Source organism: Dryobates pubescens, chromosome 5 (assembly GCF_014839835.1).
Source record: "Dryobates pubescens isolate bDryPub1 chromosome 5, bDryPub1.pri, whole genome shotgun sequence".
In the NCBI taxonomy this organism is placed as follows: Eukaryota; Metazoa; Chordata; class Aves; order Piciformes; family Picidae; genus Dryobates; species Dryobates pubescens.
This window is the reverse complement of record NC_071616.1, coordinates 20,036,515-20,053,942: the sequence shown is the minus strand read 5'-3', so window position 1 is coordinate 20,053,942 and position 17,428 is coordinate 20,036,515. Positions and strand designations below refer to the sequence as shown.

The following is a 17,428-nucleotide window of genomic DNA, read 5'->3' as shown; positions in this document are numbered from 1 at the left end:
CCTTCAGAATATTCTGCTTCACGTTTTTGCTCTAACTTTCCAAGGTACCCCTTCAAAACTGAAGCCAAGACATGTATGCACTGTCCTGTGGATGGCATTGTTGAGGCCAGCCATGAGAAGCAAACAGTTTTTAAAATCCCTTTATTTATACATGGATTCATCCTTTTTCTGCCACAGCAGCATACAGTTCAGCCTGTATCTAATTGCTTACTTATTCGGACCCTTAAATCCTTCTCAAAGTCACTACATTCCCTGGATATAGACTTCTGTTCTCCAGTTAGAGCCTCCAGAGTTAGTTCTTAAGATAGGTATCATTTTATTTGGCTGGATTAAAATTCACAAAGTTTGAGTGAGATGCTTCTACCAACTGCCCTGATCAGTGGCCCTTCCTCATCATTATTTAAGACTCCATTATTCCTGGAGATGAATTTTTTGCAGCAGCAGGTTTAGATTCACTTCCAGATCAGTTAAAAATGCAGTACAGCATAGAACCTACCACTGCAACCTCTTTAGACACCCTCTCTTTAAACTAAATTTTCCTACAGACTTCCTCATCTTGAGATCTGGCCATTTTAATGGTTTATTGGCAGTGCATGCACCCAATGTTAATATCATTCAGTACAATGTCTGAGTCAAGTACCAGCTTGTGTGGATTTGTCTTATATTCCCTCATTTCAACTTTTTATTATTGAATTTCACATCAGATTGTCAGTTTTGATTAGAGTAGCTATTAAACTAACTTGTCCTTTGGGTTCTATTGATCAGCCTTTTCTAAAACGGCACAAAGCAGCACATTTATCAGTTGTTTAACCTCCTAAATTTGTGGCAAAACACACAGCACTATTAGAAAGCTGTAAATCAGTATCGGTTGGACAGGCAGAGGCATCAGACACCACTGGTGACCAAAGCTCATAATTTCTGACTTTCAAAGGATTTTCAAAGGACCTGATCATAAGTTTTCACCTCCTTATGAATTTTAAGCCAAGCACACCCTGCATGCAGGAGGCGTGGAAGCTCGTCCCACCTATGGAGAGACGGAGCAAGGCACGACCCCTTCCCTCGCAGCCAGCAGAAACCTCCCTCAGCATCTGCCTGCTCCACGTCCCTGCGGTGACCCATCGCCTCCACCGCATAATGGCACTGACCGCTGCGGGAAAGACCACTCACAGGCTCTATCTGAAAACAGCTTTCCCTCTCATCTCTACACCACCAGATTTAGGCTTCTGAGCTCGAGCTGGGCGCAGAGGAAGGCAGTCAGGCGAAGGACTCGAAGGCGACACACGGTGGCTAAAGCGAGGGCGGCAGCACCTCACCCCGCGTCAGGAGAAAAGTTAATTAGCTCGCCGGGGACCAGTGGTGTCGGTGACAGGGCTGCTGAAGTCGAGCAGGAACCGGCGTGCCTCCAGTGCCCCGCGGAGGCCAAGGACCGCGAGCAGACACAAACCCACTGCTGCCTCCGCGCCGCACGCTCGAGGCCGAAGCACACCGCCCGCTGCCTCGCTCCATGATAGGCCCTGATTGGCCCCCTTGCCAGTATAGGGCGGGATAGGGAGAGAATCGAGACCAATCCGCGCCGCCGTGAGGTTTCTCGGGGGATCCCCGTGGTGGCGGGCGTTGTGCGCAGGCGCGGAGACACAGTGACGGCGAGGGGCGGCGGCGGGTGCGCGCGTGAGGGAGCGAGCGAACGGCGGGCGAAGCGGGCACGGTGTCGGAGTCGGGCAGGAGCCGGAGTGGCGCGGGGAGCCGAGCAGAGGGCGGGCGGTGGTGGCGGCGGCCCGAGGCGGGAGGAGCCGGGCAGTATCCGTCGCTCGGCGACTCCTCGTTCTCGAACGGGTTTCCTCAGGGTTCCCCCCTTCCCGCGGCACGCACAGGAGCCACCGTCCGTGCTGCCGCCCCGCAGGCGAAGCACCACCTCAGCTTCCCGCCCGCCGTACTGGGCAGCTCTTTTCCGCCCTTAGCCTGCCCCTCGCGGGCGGCCTCATTCTCCCACCATGGCTCTCCGCCGGCGCTTAGCCCGGCTGGCCGCCCACCTGCAGGACCCTCGGAAAGTGGCCGCCTTCCAGCGTCTCTGTGGGGTGGAGGGGCCTTCGGGCTGGGCCGACGCGGAACAGCGAGCTGGAGGCGGGGGGCCAGTGGTTAACGGCGGGCCTCCGGCCGCGGAGCGGGCCGAAGAGCAAGGGCATCCCGCCGGCAACGGGACCGTGCCCGGCGGGGCAGTCCCCCCGCAGCGGTGGAGGAGGAGGCCGCGCCGCAACTCTCTAACGGAGGAGGACGGCAGCCAGGAGTTCTCCACCCGTAGCCGCTTCCTCTACTATCTCTTCAGCCTGGGAACGGAGCTCGGTAATGAGCTCTTCTACATCCTCTTCTTCCCCTTCTGCATCTGGAATTTGGACGCCTGGCTGGGGCGGAGGCTTATCATCATCTGGGTGTGGGTGATGTACCTGGGGCAGTGCACCAAGGATGTCATCCGCTGGCCGCGGCCTGCTTCCCCGCCCGTAGTGAAGCTGGAAGTTTTTTACAACTCCGAGTATAGCATGCCCTCCACCCACGCCATGTCGGGCACCGCCATCCCCCTGGCTCTCTTGCTGCTCAGCTACGGCCGCTGGCAGGTAATGCTTACCTCCTTGTCCTTCTCCCTGTGTTTCCCATCCCCGCGGACTAAGGCGCTGACAGACTTGATGTCGTTTGGAAGAGGAGGCATGAGTTTGGGAAAAAAGTGAAATTGCTGCCTTTTCACCTTGTCCGCCTTCCTTATTTTTCTGTGATCTAGACCAGTGCTCAGGTAATGAGCCGTTCTCAGAATTCTGTTTTCTGGATGGAAGTTCTGCTGACTTTCCATGGTTAGCTCTGTATGCATTAGAAAGTCTGTTAGCAATCTACATTTTCTTGTTGTGACTTTTTCAGCTTACTTCTTGTAGAGCTTTGCACAAAGTTTGGATAGGCATCTGATATTTTTACAGGCGTTTGGTTTTAGTGCTTGAGAATTTGGTGGAGAGCCCGGAACTAAAGGGCTTTTTGCTGATCCTTTGTTTTTAGTCAGTCTGTAGCTTTAGCCATTTCTCTCTCTTTTTTTTTTTTTGTTAGTTTTGTTACCTGTTAACTGGAAATTATTACTCCCGTTTTGTAGAGTACCTATACTTTCAGATGGTTTTACAACTATCAGTGTGCTAATAATTAGCGGGAATTGATAATATCTGATCTTTACATCACCTTCATTCAGCAAAATTTTAAGATTATTGTGCTTTGGGTCAATAGATTAAGTAAAAACACTGTTGATCATCTGGTTTGTGCAAGCTGCGGCTTGCATGTGCTTGCTCTTAGCAGTGTGGGCAACAGTAAGAACTCCAAAGAAAGCACAGCACGCGTTCAGATCTAAATCACTGCTCCAGTTTCAGTAGTAAATGAGGGAGAAGGCTTTCCCAGGCAACATATTTTCAGTGCAGGGCTTTTAAGTTGTTATGCAAGAAGTTTACTCTTGTCAATGTTTACAAATTCTGTTTATAAAACCTTCCTGGTTTAAGTGAGATGTGTTGTCATATTCGCAGAGAGAACCCTTTCGGCTGAACTCTTGTCTTTCCAGTACTGATAACAATCACGAGTTAGTTGTTTTGATTTCAGTGTGACACTTCGTGGCTCTATCTCAGAATAAAGAATGGGTGTTTGAAAAGAGATAGGCGAAGGTTGGCGGTTGTATTTGGCCTGGTCAAATGAACTTTTTGTATCTACTTTTGCAGGGTGATACAGTGTGTCCAAAAGAAAGCTATGAGAGATTCATTTTCTTTGCTAAGAAAGTGTGAAGTATCGCTCTACTAGAGTTGTGCAGGCATCGTGTAATGTCACACTTTGTGGGTGTTTATGAAATAAATGTTTGGAGTTTTGTCACCGAGATGCTTCATGTTTGGGCTTTTTTTTGTTGTGGTGTTTGGTTTTGCTTTGGGTTGTGTGGTTTGGTTTTGTTTGTTTTTTAAATGCCTGGCTAAAATCAGAACATTTGATTACTGCAGTTGGAATCATGAATGGGATTTCTATTTCCTTACACGTGGGAAACCTCATTTAGTAGTATCAGTCGATTAGCTTTGCACAGTCTGTTGTCATGTGTACAAAGGAGAACCCAGCTTAATTGCTTTTATAGAACCAGCAAACTGACAACATGTGAAATGGTGTTTTTTTGAGTGGACCAAGTTCAGTCTTCATTTTGCCAGCCCTGCAACTGTTGTCTGTGAAATCCTGTGCTAATTGACTAACCATAGTTATAAGGAATACATATTAAGAAATAATAAGTGTTCAGACTTGTTGTTATTTTAGAACCATGCTTAAGAAATGAGGAAGTAACAGTAACGGGTTGGAGCCTTAATTTTAATTCCTTTTCCCTATGAAATAGGTATGAATGACAGACCTCTCTGAAACCACCTTCTAACATTTAAAAATATTAGTGGGTTTTTTTTAATAGTCCTTCTTACTTCTAAAATACTCCTAAATATTAATCAGAAGTTAACCTATGCCATGTTTAATATCTTTTGATTCCCCTCTAAAGAGTTAAGCTTTCATCTAAGGTTTCTGCTGTTCCCCATAGTTTACTTGTGTTGAATGGAAGTAGAATCTACATGACAATTTAGTCAACACTTGCTGGAAATAGGAGAGGTTAATAAAGATCGACACTGGAACTTCTTGGAAAGCTGCTAATGATAAAGGAGCTTGTAATGACTCTGATTTTTATCAAATTATACTTACTTATCAGTAGATACAGATGTTTAGATTTAAACTTGTTGGCAAATGTTAAGGTACAGTCTTTCAGTATAAACAAGCATTGCGCAGGCCCTATCAGGGTAAGCCCACATCTTAGGACTCTTTGTTCAGAAAAATCACAGTGGAGCAAGGCTGTAAATTTAACCACATACAGCTATAACTCTCCAGCAGAGAGTCCTAATGCTTTTTGAATTATTTTCCTTTCACATAGTAATCAAAAGGATTCTTGACTGTACACACTAAAACAAAAATATATGCTTATAAATGCAGTTGTTAAAAATACATCATCTCTGAAATTATTTTACTTGAAGATAGTTGTGACATTTTCACAGCAAGGCAGACATAGGGAATATTCAACGCAGCCAACTTTCAGGCAGAAACAAATTATATGTTAAGATAATTTTCTTAATAGCTAACTGTTCTGTCTATTGTGGCATGTAAGTTTTCAGTTTCTCCTTGTATTATGAGAGTGTGCTTGAAACTTTTGATTCTACTTACATAATCTTTGTTTATTTGATACTGTTAAATCACAGCACAGAAACGATTTGTTTCAAAGACACTTCAGTAACCTTGAAATATAAAGCTCCTGCCAGAAACTCTTGGGAATTTAGGAGTCTTATAGATGTTGATATTTTTCTTTCTGCCTTTGAAGCTCTGATACCCTGAAAAAGGAGGAAAAACACTTGAAAGACAGCAAGATTAGAGATCTTAGTATGATCTGGAAAAAATACACCTTTATCACCCTGGAGAAAACCTGTTTTCTTTGAAATGGTGGCAGTTTCAGCTAGGTTAGTTTATATCATGTCTTGAACAGGGAGGAAGAGAGTGTGAACTACTAATTATCTAGAAAATCTCCAAAAGCCTAAGGTTGAGACTACGAGAAAAAGGCTTCTTTATATTTTGATTACTTTGAGCTGCTTATTTCAAATACATATCAATATATACTTTATTGGAAGTGCTTGAGTTAAGATGGTACCTCACCTGTTTTCTTTTGAGGAGGGAAAAAGCCAAAACAAACCTGTCAGAAAGACAGAAAATGCTTCTCCCAGAGTTCCTCCAGAATGCAGCCTGGCTGTAGCAGTAGTTGTCTGGATTAGGAAGTGATGGGTTTGCACTCCTTCCTGAGCTCTGCATTAATGAGCTGACTCAGGAGCTGCTGTCACTGTAGGCCATTGAACGAACTTTTAAGCTGATAGTAGGAGCCCAGAGCCTTGATTGATGAGTAGCTGGCGTCTGTAACTACATTAACCAAATGTATGAATATTTGAACAGACCTATCTTCTGAAACAGTTTAGATCACTGAATATGACATCATTGTCCTCTCTGTGTACTTGTCTGCCAATGTTTTGTATGCAAATGCTATCATCAGTGACTATTTCCACTCCACTGATGATAATGGCAACCTTAATAAGCACTGCTGCGAAACCTGCAGGAGAGTGCATCTGTTCTGCAATACTTTCTTTGACGCACCTAAAAGCATTTTCCAGTTTTTATTAGTGCTCTACTGACTCTCTGTAGTACCAATTGTGTGAGAACATCATGTGGTACCATGTAAAACACCCTTCCAGAAATCTTTCAGCTGCACCATTATTTTTATCAACCAGAGCTGATGAATCTAATCAAATGAGACGGACTTGACAGGGTATGTATTGGGATTTCAGAGAGATCTGCGTTGTTCCATGATTCTCATTGACCACTACTAAATTCTCCCTCTAGAAGTGTCTGCCTGCTCTTTAATTTCAAAAGGCTAACTAACTTCTCTGAGATCCCCACTGGAAACAGGGAATAATTGGTTACGGGGGCTGGATGAATAGTCTAGTCAGTGTTGCTATAGTGAAGATTTTACAGAAAGTGGTCAAAGTTTAAGTGGGTTTAAGTGTCTGACCTTGTTGAAAGTTTTGTATTATCAGTGAGAACAACGTAATGATAAGCTGGAAGCTACACATAGGAGGCCATCTCTTACATATGAAATCTGTGTGGAAGAGCAAGTAGAAACTCCTTTCTTAAGAGATACCTTATCTCTCAGAAAAGCCCAAATGGATTTTGGCTGAAATTCTAAACTGTGAAAAAACTAAGGCAGAGAGGTATGTGCTAGTCTAATTGATGTTCTTACATGTGTTTTTTAAAAGAAACAGTAAAACAAAAGCTCTTCTGATGTGAAAAGCTTAGCTGAAGGGGTGATCTAAAAACCAGAATTGCCCATACAATGAAGAGCTCATGAGAAAGAGGGATTGGAATTTGGAGGCTCAGCACTGGCCTTGTCTTGTGTATTCGATTTGTCTTTTGTGGACCATATTAACAGCGGCACTTCTTTTACAAAAGAAGCTGAAAAAGTTGTGACACCTGATTGATTCAGGTGCTCTTAAAAATTTAAAAAGAGCACGGTGAGTTCTTAGGAATCTTGTTGGAGATCTTATGCCAGAGGTATGCAGCAGCCTGTCCCGTTAGACTGCGTTGACTGGCATTACATAGATTTTTTTAAAATTTTGTGTAAGCAAATCTTTAATGTAAAGGACCTTGGGGGCAATATGTAAAAACAAGTGCTGTAGATTAGCTGCAGAGTTTTTGATGAAAGGATTCAAAGGAAATCCTTCTGAAGCAATTTTTCCTTGTACTTTCAGAGCAGGGGTATGTTGATTAACCTGAGAAAACTCCAGTGTGCAGGAAAAAAACTATGTTTAAGGTGTTTGAGACATAAACGGAGCAACATGTAGGTGATTCTTAGTTGTTTTTAATGACTTGCAGGAAAAGAAGTAACAGACTCTATCTCCTACTGTAACTCCTTTAATTTCTTTACAGATGATGTGTAGCAGAAAATTAAGGTTTTCAACTGCCTGCAGGACTGGCACTGAAATACTTGTCTTGGAATTTAAAGAAGTTTTCACAGTGATGTGTAACACTCACATTTTTACATTTTTTAATGTTAAGGTTTGTCAGTGGAAGAAAGAAGTGAGTGATAACAGGAGCCTAACCAGTGCTACTTACCACTTGGCCTTTTTCGAAAAGCCACTTGTTTGTCTGGTCTTCCTAGATTGACCAATAGGTGTTCTTTTCTTCTTAACCATCCTCCTCTCTTTTCTGCACCCTCCAGAAAATCATTTATATGCTGTGCTTTTTGTACTCATCTGGTGAACCCATGTCTCAGACTCATTGCTGTAAATATGGATTATAGCTTTTCTAATGACTGTTCCAAATACATAGCCCAGATATCTTACTAAAAGCCTGATGCTGCAGATGCTGCTTAGATTTTTCAATGATCTATGGCCTAAAATAGTTGTCTCAAACTCAAGCTGTTATAAGATTAAAAAAGGTCATCTGGTAATATTGTAGAACACTGAAAATACTAGAAAATCAGTTTGGAACCCTTCATGGATGCTGGAGACTTCTCCAGTGTGGAATGTGCTTTTAAAAAGTAAAGAAATAAGCATCTTGAGTGTGTTTTAAGAATGTTCCATCATGAAAGAAGGAATTTTTTTGACCTAGGTCAAAGCTTTTGGGACAGATTGTTTCCTTACAAGCATTTTTAAACAATGGTTATGTTATTAAGACTCTTGGCAAAAAGTCAGATGAAGGGGCGGGAAGAGGACAGACACTCAAGGGAAACATTTTCTGTGTGATCCAGTCAGAAGTGGGCAAGCCTTTTTCAGAGGATGCAGTCAAATAACTGTGAATTTCCCAGTAAAAGCATAGAGCAAAAATTTTCAAAGATTTACTGGGAGTGGTTTCACTGCTGTTTTCCAAATATAACCAATTTAATTCAGTTTAATTTACTACTGATGGAATTAACAGCAAAAGAAAGATTGGAGGTTGTGGTAGTGTCTTTCTTTTGCTGTTAATTCCATCAGCCTTTGCTTCATGTTCTAATGCTGTATTTGTACCATAATTATTAATATTACCTAAGTTGCATTCTGGCCTTTGGAAGAATATTTGTGTAAGCTGGATATCTAATTTGGAATGTGGGCTACTTTTGTCAAGGAGAAAAATGCCGTGTATGTTACTGTTGGCTTTGAGTCAACACATGAAGTTCAAATTGAGTACTATGCAAGTGTATGTATTTTTGTACAAGGCTAAGATTGTCAGGTTGTAAGGTTGGAGGTTGTGTTTTGGTGGGTTTTTTGTTTGAGTGTTTTGTGGTGTTTTTGTTGTTTCTGTTTGTATGTTTTTTATTTAGACACAATAGAGCATTATGCAGTTGAATAAATACACCCCACACTCAAAATTGATGAACTTGGAGGGAGGCGGGGTTTGAGATGTTTGTCTGTAATGGGCTGTTTCTGAATCTGGCTCTTAAAGTATGGTCAAGAATGGAGATAGGTCAATTCTCTTGTCAGAAAGAACAAGCTGTGAGAATGAAACCTGAGGTTTGTTTACCTCTGCTAACTGTGATTTCTGTCAACCTTTCAGACCCTCATTTGAAAGGAGATAGATGCCAGTCTGCCTTGTGATGCCTAAAAAATTAAGAATAGGAGTGAATTACGATCCTTTGTGCCTCTGTCGGTCAGATTTGGTTTGTGAGGAACTATCAGACTGAAAACTCCGGAATCCAACAGTCTTGCTTTAATATCCTTCGTTGAAGTAGAGACAGTCAGTATGTCTATACAAGTGTAGATCTAAAATTTCTAACTCAAAGGTAATAAATAGCTGTTAATCTTCAAATTTGTGAACGTAGTGTTTTCCGAAGTGAGAAACCCAAGCAAACCTCAAAAATGAGTGTTTTGCTTTCTTCCATAACTGCTTGAAATGAGTTTATATTGTTCACATTTAGTTTTTCATTAAATATGCCTATCATAAGTAGAAAACATAGTAAAAGCCGTTACGGTTTTGGGTTGTCTTTGGAGATCCATTTGCAATTGGAAGAGAAGCTTTGTGAAATCCACTATTTATTGCAAAGCAGGGCTGATAAAAAAATGTTAATAGCCTTAAGGCACTACTATATCAATAGAAGATGTTTTGGTATTTGGGAAGATTTTGTTTACTAGGTAGTTGGAGGTTACAGATACTTAAACACATGGTATAACCAATGTCTATATGCAAAATATAGGCAGTCATTTTCCAGATGAAACAACATTTTTTTAAAATGCTTGCTAGTACCTCAATATTGTGTTATTTGCAGACAATAATTTGGAAGTAAATTTATGGTATCTGCCTTTCATGAGAATCAAGGTTATGTCCCTTGTAGGTATTCTGATTTGGCATACTGCTGAGCAGTGTTCTTGACAAGATGCAAGGTGTGTGGGAGTGTTATTACTCTTTTTTACTCACCTTGTACACTTTTCCCTACATGTGAGGACATTATATCCAGATGCCTTATCTCAAGGCAGATTTTAAGTAGGTGGTACTAGAACCTGATGGCTACTTTTGAAGGGATTGAGTGAAAGCAGGCCAAGGAGGAGACAGGGTATTGTGATTTTTTCAATATTTTTTTTAATAAGGATTTGTGCAAATAGCTAGGGAGACCAGTGGACCGCAGGGTCCACACAGTTTTATGGTGCTCCACAGGTGGGTACTGGGGTTATAGGAAGAAAATCAGATTAGTTGTGTGGGCAGCGCAGGGAAGTATGGGTGTAACATACCATAACAGGACAGGTAAAGGCTAAAATCTTTAGGTCAGATTTTATTCCTATATCTTAGACAAAAATGTCTTTGTTTGAAGCTTTCTTTAGTCAGTAAAACAAGTATCAGCTCAGATAAAGTGAGCGTTGTCCAAGTGTGCTGGCTGCATAAAGGTGGGAGCATAGAGAGGAATGTTCAGTGTTGGAACCAATCACAAAAACTGACTTAACCCTTGTGTTGTGGAGTATTATTCCAGAGGAAATTTGAATAGTTGTTTCATCTCCTGCTTTGTTTTGAGTGGGCTGGGTACAATACAGCTATGTATACTGAACTGAGTAAGTTCTCTTGGGTGGAAAGAAACTGGGTTTAGGACTTTGGCGATGATGATTGTTATGTATTAGATATACCATAGATCGGTATGTGCCTAATACAGCAGACACTGTTGAGCATAGGTCATACTAAAGCTATTTCAGTAAGAAGAATTTGTCTTAAGTAACAATGGATTTTTAAATTGAATTAAGAATGTATGAATCAAGGTTAAATATATAATTGACTTTTTATTTGGGACACAATGGGGAAGTGTTTGAGCTCTTGGATAGAGATGCTTTAGTACAGACACTATACTAGCCAGTGTTTTTGGATGTTTTAATGGGTATCTGTTCTCAATACTATTTAGAACAGAATTAGAATGAGATATTACACAGTCAAATATTCTTTCCAAAATTTTCTTCAAAGTGGAAGTGTCTGATACAGTTCCTTTTTTCATCTTTCCCTTGAGAGTTCCTAAGTAAGAGCAAGCATTTCTTTCTATTTCAGAATTTATCCTGCTCTTCCTGCTGTTTGCAATGACCTGCCCAGGACTCGTAGAACAGGACTCCTCACACACACCTTTTCCTTCATACTCTGTTCTTGGGGTCTTGCTGTTTAGCTGCTCTGACATCCTCTCCCACACAGTCCCAACTTTTTACACACAGTGTCATTAGCTGCTGTAGTCTGCTGACCCCAGCATTTCATTGGTCTTCCTGATAAAGCTCCAGCTTCTGTTTCTGTCAAGTATTTCAGAAACACAAGAAAAGTCTGTACTTATTAAAGGAGAAGCCTTACCCTTGACTGGAACCTGAAAGCACAAAAGATGTGTGCCAGGAAACAAAGGTCGTATAGATGGGCAAAACTTCTTGAAGCTTTTGACGTGTGTGCAAACACACTCACATGCACGTTCTACCACCAAAAGTAATTGTGACGCTATTAAATTTTCTGGTTGGGAGGTCTGCATTGCTTCTAGAGGTAGTACATCTTCACTTGCTAGACTGACAAACAAGAAGTCTGTCTTTTGAGGCTTTCAGTTTGTGGAGCATGTGAAGAGGTGCTTGAAGCTCTTTTAGAGGATATAGGATTTATTCCTATATGCAGTGTTTCTGATTAGGTAGTCTTTGCAGGGGAAGAGCGGAGCACCACCCAGGGAAATTGTGGGCTTGAGCATTCCCTGGAGCAGGCAGTGTTACTTCTTTGAGATAAATGGAAGTAATGGTGGAGGCATAATGTGGATGAGCGATGGGGCAGCTCTTGCAATAATGTACTCTGTTCTGCACCATCAGAATACAAGGATTACTTTTGTGGCTGCTATAACAATGTCAGCATCTGATAACTCTGCAGTTGTGTCTGGGGTGCAACTTAGTTACTAGTGTTGTGCCCATTATTAGCCTCATCGCATAAGCATAAGGCAAGAAACTGCATTTGTTCCTTCATCATTCCAGTTAGAAATGGACAATAAAGTATGTCATTTTGTTAAGGTACAATTTTTAGGTCAATGTAGTATAAATAAAGACAAATGTTGCTACAGGAATTGGAGTTTAACTAGGTGTAACGCAATTGTAAGCTGGGCATTTAAAATTGATTTTAATGTGAACTCTGTTTCTTATGTGAAACAAGCTTCCCAGCTATTTGAGAACTTTTTTAAAAAGTTTGTCTTCCTAACATAGTCCTGTGGCTGAGAATTAGGAGAATATTGGAATAATGCAGAAGATTGACGATCTTCTCTCAAACCTTTCATTGAAAGACTCATTTAGAAGCTTGTTAGTCTGATAAGTGGTCTTCACAGTGGACATAAAACTTTCTCCAGTAAGATTAAAGATACTTTCTCTTTTTCTTGTTGTGTTTTTTTTAAATTTATTTTGGTAATTCTACCTTTCAGGTTACCCTTAAAAGGACCAAGGGAAAGACCAATAAAACTGCATGTAGTTCTTAAAACCTCACTCTGAGATTCACATGCATCTATCTAGACTGCCTGTTTATATTGAATATGTTTATAGTTTCTTTCACGTAGGAAGTGAAACAATTCTGGAAGCATGCCACTTTGTCTTGTGACTGCATCTCTTGTAGAGCTAATTCTTTTTAATACTGAAAAAAGGAAGCTGTGTCTTGTACAATGTTTTGCAATATGGTAGCAGGGAAAGTATGTCTTGCTGTGCTGCAAGATGTGAATTAGCATATGTGTATCCAAAACCAAGTTAGCTAAGATACTGAGTTGCTGTACATGCTGATAAGTGCTTATAAAACTAAGGATTTTCTTTGTTCCTGGTAAATAGACCTTATTAATAATAAAAAAAACCTCTCCGAGATGGAAATGTTGTTGCCTATTAAACATGGATTTTAAGAGGGAATTTATTAGTTTGTAGAGAACAAAAACATTACTTATCTCAGAGTCAAGGATTGCAGAAATTCTGAACCAGTGTATAAGGAGTTGAATTTCTTTGTAAATTATTAGAGATTCTTTTTCCAGAGAAAGGTGAAGCTGCTAGATTCTGCAGGGATTAGTTGTTAACAATACTAGTATATCAAGTAGTAGCTTTACCCAGTGTAAAATTGTTCCACAGTTTCTAACACAAGATTTAAGTGGCTCTGCCCACATTGCTAATTTAGGATATCATAACATGACAAGAGGACTGCCCCAAAGACCTACTAATTTGCTATGCTTTGTCTGAAAAGATATGACCAGTATATATCCTGAATAGCAAGGAAAAGGACAAGGAAAAAAGTTGGAGAAGTTTGACTTACTAATGTTTTGACTTTATGAAATTCTAAATACATCTCTCAATTTTTTTCCTCTACCAGTATCCCCTTATGTTTGGATTGATCCTTGCATTCTGCTGGTGTACTTTGGTTTGCTGTAGTCGCATTTATATGGGAATGCATTCAGTTTTGGTAAGAAAATAATCCTACTATGCTTTATTTGATTTCATAAACTTCCATCACACTTTTATAGTGCAGTAATTGTATGTGTGTATATATATGTTTCTTTAGAATGTCCTAATATGTAGAAATAGAATATTTACTTTTCTTTGGCAGAGAAATTGGTATCATAGCTGAAAGTGGATGTCAAACTTCTATTAATTTATACTTTCATAAACTCAAATCCACTCTTGAAACTTAGCTGATATTTATTAGCATTTTTCGTGCTAAAATTGATGACTGCACAGTTTTCCTCTGCAGTGTAGAACTAAATTTGCAAGATGAAAGTGTCTGTTAATATCCATTCTGGTTGCATTTCAGCTGCTCAAAGAATGTGCATTTCAGAGTGCCATGCTAAATGCAAGAATTAATTATTAAAAAGGATTTTAAAAACCCAAATGTGTGCAATGTAAAACAGGAAAAGAAAACCACTACAAAATGGTAACTGGAATGTAAGACCCCACTAGTAAGGATGACCTAAGTGGTTTTTGAGGATCACTTCCTAGAAGGAGAAAAGCTAACATGTAGAAAACAGTTTGGTAGTGATCCTCAAAAGCTGGTAGATGAACACACTGTAAAAGGAGAATGTGAAAATAAGGCAGCTCAGAAAAACTAAATGACATATTTGTGTTAGAGATTGGGAGACCTCCGAAGTCACAGCCACTGGGATGAACTGATGTTTCTGCAGACAAGTCAAGTCTTGGAACAATGTCATGCAACAGATAGTGATGCATTATGCAGACTAGGGTATTCAGCAGTTTCATATCTGAATCGTCTACGATGTTTGAGTGAACACAATTAACCATGTGTTGCCTGTAATGTAAAGCAACCATGATGGCTAAATTGGAGGGTGGTGGATGGCAAAGGTGGCAGAAAGTTGTTTCTGAAATGAGCAAGTCTGACTTTTCAGTTAATTCTGTTTGCGCTTTTATTGAGCATTCAATTAATGGAAGTGAATAGAAGTGGCTCATCAAAGAGGAATACAAATACTGCTGATGAAAGTCCCATGTGCTGGCTCATATGGAAAAGCGATAAGCATGTGAATGAAGGTGATCTGCATTCTAGCACTTGGATTTCTAAAAAGCTTTCAGCAAATTTGTTTTTGAGAACTAAAGGTGACAAAACTTGCAGATAATTCTCAGATTAATCAACAGTAACTGAAATTTATTGATAAATTAAAAGTAACCTTTTAAAACACATTTAAAAAATGATAATAAAGCTGAAAATCAAGTATGAGGCCACAGAAGTTATCTCTTCCTCTCCTCTAATGGTTGGAAGCAGTTGTCTGTTCTTGCACCATTGTTAATTCTGCAGTGATCCTTAACTGCCTTACCAGCTGTTGCTGCTGACGTGCCTGTGTATTGGCACCCAGGCACTTGGATTTACTTTTGCACAGCATGTAGGCTGGAGTGTCCAGACAAGGATCGTTGTAGCTGGCATATAGGAGGATCTACAACTTTGATCATGGATCGTTTGATCACAGCTTCACTGACGATCGTTCATGATCTGATGCACATGTCCTACTGATAGGTGATCAAATGCAATTCCTTACCTTATCCTTGTCTTAAATGTACAATGTATATAAGAAGAGATGGGAATTGACAAATCACTTGAAGCAACAGAGAACCTAAGTTTGTTGTCTTGCTGATGTAATTAAAATTAGTTTTGTAAGTAATTATTACACTGAAACCATCTTTCTCTCTCTTCAACAGGATGTTATTGCTGGATTTCTGTATGCTATTCTCATCTTGGTTGTCTTCCATCCAGTTGTGGACCTGATTGATAACTTCAACTTAACTTACAAATATGCACCCTTAATTATCATCAGTCTACACTTAGCTCTGGGCATCTTCTCTTTTACTCTAGACACTTGGAGCACATCACGAGGAGACACAGCTCAGATACTGGGCTGTGGTGCTGGAGTAGCCTGTGGCTCTCATGTTAACTACATAGTGGGTCTAAAGCTAGATCCTTCTCCCGAAACATTACCTTTATCTCTTTCCTCTGTCACTGTGACTGTGTTTGGAAAAGCCATATTGCGGTTGTTAATTGGAGTAATAGTTCTGTTGTTAACAAAAGTAGCCATGAAAAAAGCCACCATTCCACTGGCATGTAAAATATTTCGTATACCGCATGAGGATGTACGGAAAGCAAGACAGCGCATGGAAGTTGAGCTTCCCTATCGTTATATAACGTATGGAATGGTTGGGTTCTCTCTTATGTTTATTGTTCCTTGCCTCTTCCATTTTATTGGCCTTTCCTGATGCAGTTTTTTGTTTTAAATGGGGAGAACAGAGCTAGTTCCTTTTGGAAGAGGTGCACTAGTTTGCAAAGGGAAGACCAATGAGCTTGGCTTTAGCAGGGTCTTCACTTCAACAGCAATACATATCAGGCAAAGCATTTAAAGAAGTTTGCACATCTTTGGGTATGGTATGGGGCCACAAGTCAAATGCCAATCCACAAGAAGTGCTTGAAACTCTATAAATGCTGTGTCTGGGTTTATTGCTATAACAGTCTGTATGTGTGTGATGCAATGAATGTATCTGAATGTCTGTCATGCTGTACCTGTATATATTGAGGTTTTAACAGGTATGTCTGACAGCTCATAGAAGGCTCCATTAATGATCTGTTTGCCATTTCATAGTAATTTATTCAAGTTGTTGGAACATACTGCTAAATTGACTTTCCTCTATTCTTTCCTGAAGTCTTGCTTCAAGATGCTTCAGCTAATAGGCATTCCCAGTGGACCAAACTAGTAATGAGGTTCAGTTTTTCTAAAAAAACCTAACCCTACAAAACCAAAAAAACCCACCCAAACCTGAACACAAGCTTTTTTCTTTAGCCCCCTCTAGAGTAAAATGTCTGGATTGGCATTGGTAGGTATCACTAACATGTATGATTCAGGTACTGTATTTTATGGTTTAATGATTGTGCCTTTCTGTTGCTAAATTAAGAAATGCCATATATACTGTGATGTAAAAATGTCTAATTTTATTTAAAATCCTACATAATTAGGCAGATATTTTTCAATGTTAGATTGTCCACATTGCTGACATGGTTCAAGTTAATGGGAATATTCAGTTTAGCCTGAATGAAAATTGCGTATATGGGATGACCCAAGAATTGCGTCCTTAAGCTCAAGATATTGTAAATGGACAATAACCCCTTTTGTAAGTATTTTTAATGTGTATTGTAAGCTACTGGAAGAGGATATATTTTTCTGGAGATTGTTTATACAGTGGACAGATAATTCAAAATTTATTATCTAAACATGCAAACAATAAAAGCACCCCATTCTGCAAAGAAATGGGCCTCTCTTATTATTCAAAGCAATTGAGAAGGACCATTGTTTTGAGATGCTTCCTTGGGAATAATCCTCATGTTAGAGAAAATAGTTGTATTTTTATGCATTAACATACAATATTTAAAGGTGATAATTACTTTTACCTGATTTAGATAGCTACAAGACTGTTTAATGGTCAAATTAAGTTTTTAATCATTCTGATAGGCAGATTGTGAGCAGTCAGGACAGCATGGTCAATGAACCAATGATTCATGCATATCCAACTTTTACTGAATTGTAATGCACTTTTCAGCTTTTCATGATCCCTTTTTAGTGATGAGTAGAATATGACCCTTCAACTAATCTCATGTGCCTATTTTGTGTTTCATTTTGTCTGTGTTAATGTGTTGCCTAATTTGCTTTATTTTGTGGTTTTTTTTTTCCATGTCAGGAAATGTTGTATTGCAGCAAAAGCTGTCATGCTGGCTGGCTGTCAATTACTTAATTTTGTATTGTATATTATTGTCGGGAAAAACATAATCTTAGTTGGACAGTATAGTGATGTAAGTTTTGCATTCTATTTCTTTGTAAACAGTCTTTGGAATTGGAAGGCTTCTT

The 17,428-nt window shown here is 40.0% G+C and overlaps 1 protein-coding gene across 1 annotated transcript; it reads left to right on the top strand.

The window, feature by feature from the left end:
* Positions 1-1,779: 1,779 nt before the first annotated feature.
* Positions 1,780-17,227, top strand: SGPP1 (sphingosine-1-phosphate phosphatase 1). The gene is made up of 3 exons (XM_009903886.2): positions 1,780-2,609; positions 13,411-13,500; positions 15,240-17,227. The coding sequence occupies exons 1-3, from the start codon at positions 1,992-1,994 to the stop codon at positions 15,789-15,791; spliced, it is 1,260 nt and encodes a 419-aa protein (XP_009902188.2). The 5' UTR covers positions 1,780-1,991; the 3' UTR covers positions 15,792-17,227.
* Positions 17,228-17,428: the final 201 nt, after the last annotated feature.

What these genes read in the sequence shown, in the direction of transcription:
- SGPP1 (XM_009903886.2), top strand. Translation starts at nt 1,992, where the DNA reads ATGGCTCTCCGCCGGCGCTTAGCCCGGCTGGCCGCCCACCTGCAGGAC. An exon ending in TCAGCTACGGCCGCTGGCAG is followed by an intron (nt 2,610 to 13,410) that starts GTAATGCTTACC and finishes TTCCTCTACCAG; the next exon opens with TATCCCCTTATGTTTGGATT. An exon ending in TGGGAATGCATTCAGTTTTG is followed by an intron (nt 13,501 to 15,239) that starts GTAAGAAAATAA and finishes TCTCTTCAACAG; the next exon opens with GATGTTATTGCTGGATTTCT.